The 4,827-nt window shown below is 41.3% G+C and overlaps 1 protein-coding gene across 1 annotated transcript; it reads right to left on the bottom strand.

Annotated features, from left to right (window-relative positions):
- Positions 1-610: 610 nt before the first annotated feature.
- Positions 611-2,973, bottom strand: LOC140009770 (uncharacterized). Its single transcript, XM_072056078.1, has 4 exons — positions 2,516-2,973; positions 1,741-2,056; positions 953-1,174; positions 611-853 (listed from the first exon to the last, which is right to left on the bottom strand). The coding sequence occupies exons 1-4, from the start codon at positions 2,971-2,973 to the stop codon at positions 611-613; spliced, it is 1,239 nt and encodes a 412-aa protein (XP_071912179.1).
- Between the last annotated feature and the right edge of the window lie 1,854 nt (positions 2,974-4,827).

The raw sequence follows: 4,827 nt of genomic DNA on the forward strand, positions 1-4,827 counted from the left end.
TTCCAAACTCTCTTGATAGATCCTTCATAGCTTGGCCCAACATCATCCCTCCTTCTTATACTCTCCAGCTCTTTTTCCTTCATCCATTTCTTATATCCAGATTGAGTAGTATATTGACCATTTTGAGAGTGTTCCCAGTAGTGACCATTTTCCTTCCCTGTAAAGCTTATAGGTATCCTCAGTATCCTTTCAGCATCTTGTTGGCTGAAAATTCTGAATATCAAAACAGCATTCCATCTGTTGTTGATGATAAGATCTGACACATGCTGTAGTTGACACCCCGGTGGCTTTGGTGTTGTTGGTTTCCCACTTTTGCTATCTGGAATCCAACAGTCTTCCCAGATTGGCGTTGCTTTGCCATTTCCTATCTTCCTCTTGACCCCATTCTGTACTTCTTTTCTCACATTAGCTAAGCTTTGCCAAATCCAGGAGGCATTTTGAGGGACTTTACTGGTGAATAATGATTGCCTGGGGTAGTATTTTTCCTTCAGGACTCTACTGACTAACAGGTTTGGTTGTGTTAATAACTTCCAAACTTGTTTGCCCAGTAAAGCTCTATTGAACCCTTGCAAGTCTTTGAATCCCATGCCACCCTTACTTCTTTTTTCTGTCATCTTTCTCCAGCCAATCCAATGCATCCTTTTCTTTCCTTCTGTCTCCCCCACCAATAGTCTGCCATTTTAGCACTAATGTCTCTGCACATCTTAGAGCTCAGTCTGAAGCATGACATGGTGTAGGTTGGCATAGCCATGGCTACTGCTTTAAGCATGACTTCTTTCCCTGCTTGGCTTAGCAGCTTATTTTTCCAGCTCTGCAGCTTCTTATCAATAGCATTCCGTATGTAACCAAACACCTACTCTTAAGATCTTGTTATAATCATAGGGAGGCCGAGGTATTGACCTTGTCCTATCTGCTGAATGGATCCCATTGAGTGACAGACTTCCTCTCTTACAGCTTGGGTTGTATTTTTACTAAAGAACACCGAAGATTTATCCATGTTGATAAGCTGACCAGTTGCCTTTTCATATACCTTGAGAATGTTCATTAACTTCCCAGCTTCCTGCCTATTAGCTCTGCAGAATACTAAAGAGTCATCAGCAAAAAACAAATGAGTTATTGCTGGTGCCCCTCTACTGATTTTAACACCTGTTAGCTGCTTCCCCATCTTAGCTTTCTGTAGCAGATTAGACAACCCTTCTGAGCATATTAGAAACAGGTATGGGGAGAGAGGGTCACCTTGCCTTATTCCTCTAGTTGGGGTTATGAACTCTTTTGTTCACCATTTATGTTGAAAGAGTAGGTGATTGAGCTGATACAGGCTGTAATCCAACTTATCCACTTGGTGCAGAATCCCATTCTTTCCATTATCGCTTTCAAGAAGTCCCACTCCACCCTATCGTAGGCCTTTGACATGTCTAGTTTCACTGCCATCATCCCAACTCTCCCTTGTCTTTTGTTTTTCAAGAAATGCAGCAATTCATGAGAAATGATGACATTATCTATGATTTGCCTACCTAGAACAAAAGCAGATTGGTTTTTGCTAATGCATTTAGATAGGAAAGGTTTTAGTCTATTGACCAGAATTTTTGCAAGAGCTTTGTAGACCACTTGGCATAAACTTATAGGCCTGAACTGTTTGATCTCTATAGGGCAGTCTACTTTTGGAATCAAGGAGATGACTGTGTGGTTAATGGCTTTAAGAATAACATTATTGTGAAAGAATCCTTGAATTGCACTTACCAGGTCCTGCTTAATTATGCTCCAGAATTTTTGAAAGAATAGTGGAGACATGCCATCACTTCCAGGAGCCTTATTAGGTTCCATAGAGAAGAAGGCAGTCTTGATTTCATCTTCCTCAACTTCTTTGGTCAGATCTCTATTCATTTGCTCAGTTATAGATACAGGGATCCCCTCTAAGATGTCATCAAGCCCCTCCAACCCTGAACTCTTAAACAACTCTCCATAATAGTCAGCAACTTCCTTCCCCAACTCTTCATCAGTAGCAGTCCAATTCCCACTAGATTTTTTCAACTTCTGGATTCTATTTCCTCTCCTCCTTCATTTGACTGTAGCATGAAAAAATTGGGTGTTTTTATCCCCCTCTTTTAGCCGTCTTAATCTGGATTTCTGATTCCAATAGGCCTCTTCATTATCATAAGCCACTTTCAATTGTTCTTTCATTTCCTGAATCCTTGGCCTTTTGTTTTCAGTCTCTGATGCCTTAATTGCCTCAATCTAGTCTTTGCACCAATTAATTCTTTCTAGTGAGTTCCCTTTCTTTTTGTTGCTCCATTTAAGAAGCTCAATCCTATAGTTCTTGATTTTCTCCTTCACTTTGAACCATTTAGTTCCCTCGCACTGGACATCCCAAGCCTTCTTTACCACCTCCACAATATCATCATGTTGTAATCATCTTTTATCAAACTGGAATCTTTTTTTCCATCTCTTTCTTTCCTTCTCAGTCTCAAGTAACAACATGCTATGGTCAGAGGCAATCGAATCAATGTGTGTGCACTTTGCATCCTCATAGCATTGAGACCATTTCATGGAACATAGGCCTCTGTCCAGTCGCTCTTTGATTTCTCCATTCCCATACCAGTTGTTGCTCCATGTCCACGGCTTTCCTATATACCCAACATCCAGCAGCTGATTCTCATTTATGAACTTTCGAAAATCATGAAAACTTCTATTATCTCTCCTCCTTCCACCCCATTTTTCATCATTTGAGATGATATCATTGAAGTCACCTATAATAATCCATTTATCCCCCCATCCAACTTTCCTTCTATTCAAAACTTCCCACTGACCTCGCCTCACTTGACTATCACAGCTTGCGTAGATTCCAATCAACCACCAACTTTCCTTTTTCTCTTGATCTTCCACCTTCACCTCAATTGTAAAGGCCGTACCTTGTACTTCCAAAATATTAGCTTCATTATTCCATAGGAGAGCCATCCCACCACTCTTATTCATAGCCTCTATTACAAAACTATTATCAAAGTTCAAATTTTTTTTACTTTTTCCATATAACTTCTCCTGTTTTTTGTTTCACATAGGAAAATGATATTAGGGGAGAGGAGTCTATTTTCCTCCTTCAGATGGGGAACTGTCAAGGGGGCTCCCTGCACCTTGACAATTCCACACCAGAACTCTCATTGAGGGTTGACAGACCAAGATGGGCTGGTCTCTTCCCCCCTCAAAATCTGATCAATGTGTTCCAACTCACCAGACATTTTGTTTCGTTTTACAGTCTGCGCATTATGCTCCATATCCAGCATTTCCTCATCAATTATTTGCAGCTTCCTTTCAGTATTACCCCCTTTTTTGGGTTCCCTATTCTGAATATCACTTAGAGGTTGCCTACCTCTGTCGCTCATTTTATTCCAAAGTCTTACTTTCCTCACCCTGCTTACTCCATTTTCCTTATTCTGGCTATGTTCTTCCTCATCCACCAGCATGTCCATTGTTTTATCTTCCCTTTCTCCCATTCTCCTACCCAGGTTCCTATTCCCAAGCTCTCCTAATGCTACTAGAGATCCTACTGCTTGAACCATTCTCCCCGTCTCACACTCTGTTGAGGCAGATTCCAGATTACTCACTTTATTTATCCTTTCGGCCCCTTCTGTATGCATTTCTGTCACCTGAGCATCCAGGAGCACCTCATCTCCCTCATTTGGTTCCTGTACCCTGTCTACCAGCCTTACATTATGATCCTCTACTGTGAATGCATTCTTGGTCAATTCTATGCTTTTAACAATCTCAGTTCTGGCAGGGTTGGTTCCCTTTTCTTCTTTTTTACCATTGCTCTTCTTGATCCATTCCCCATTTTGAAACCCCCAAACCTGCCTATCCAAATTATATGAACTGGGATTACTCTCCTTTTGTGGTGATCCTCTCCCATTTTGTGCACGTAGCCAGGGACCATATTGGTTCTCATGTTGTCCCTTCTTAATGCTCACTTCGTTCTTACATTTCTTCTCACTGTGACCTACAATTCCACACTTGTAGCAGAAATCAGGTACTCTTTCATACCTAAAGTTAATCCATTTTAGCACTCCATTCATCTTGACTGCTGTTCTACGTAGTAAAGGTTGGGTCATGTCTGCCCACACTAGCATCTTCAAGTGCTTCCCTTCCTTTCCTCCTGTGTGAGAAATTAGAACTTCCTTCACCTTTTTAAACACTTTCCCTATCTTTCTCCCAGCCTCTTTCGAGATCCAGTGAATTGGCAAATTCCATACTTGAACCCATAGAGGGGCAAATCTAAATGCCTCAGTATTCTCCTCAATTCCAGCCTCCCATCTATTCAGCACTAGTATCTGACTGTCTATCAACCATGGTCCCCCGTTTAGTATTCTCAGTCTGTTCTCCTCTTCTGGAATGAAAAACTGAAATAAGTTAGGACCTAGCTCCGTTACTTCCAGATTCTTTGGGTAACCCCAAGCTGCAGTCACGAAGTTCTTTACTCCTGTGAAATTTGCAACAGTATTCTCCTCAATTCCAGCCTCCCATCTATTCAGCACTAGTATCTGACTGTCTATCAACCATGGTCCCCCGTTTAGTATTCTCAGTCTGTTCTCCTCTTCTGGAATGAAAAACTGAAATAAGTTAGGACCTAGCTCCGCTACTTCCAGATTCTTTGGGTAACCCCAAGCTGCAGTCACGAAGTTCTTTACTCCTGTGAAATTTGCAACTTTTTCTCCTCTAATCTTCCCAATGATGCTATTTTCACACTCAGTTATCCCCGGATTTATGTCATCCATATCCAACCATGTTCCGTTCTGTTCTAGATTAGATAAAGCAAACTTCTTTAAAACTTCCTCCAGT

Source organism: Coffea arabica, chromosome 6e, assembly GCF_036785885.1.
Source record: "Coffea arabica cultivar ET-39 chromosome 6e, Coffea Arabica ET-39 HiFi, whole genome shotgun sequence".
In the NCBI taxonomy this organism is placed as follows: Eukaryota; Viridiplantae; Streptophyta; class Magnoliopsida; order Gentianales; family Rubiaceae; genus Coffea; species Coffea arabica.

Excerpts from the sequence above, each read along its gene's own strand:
- LOC140009770 (XM_072056078.1), bottom strand. The coding sequence starts at position 2,973 with ATGAATAAGAGTGGTGGGATGGCTCTCCTATGGAATAATGAAGCTAAT. Across the intron at positions 1,175-1,740 it reads GCATAATTAAGCAGGACCTG|AAAGCTAAGATGGGGAAGCA; the intron begins GTAAGTGCAATT and ends AATCTGCTACAG. Across the intron at positions 854-952 it reads GTAAAAATACAACCCAAGCT|GTGTTTGGTTACATACGGAA; the intron begins GTAAGAGAGGAA and ends TCTTAAGAGTAG.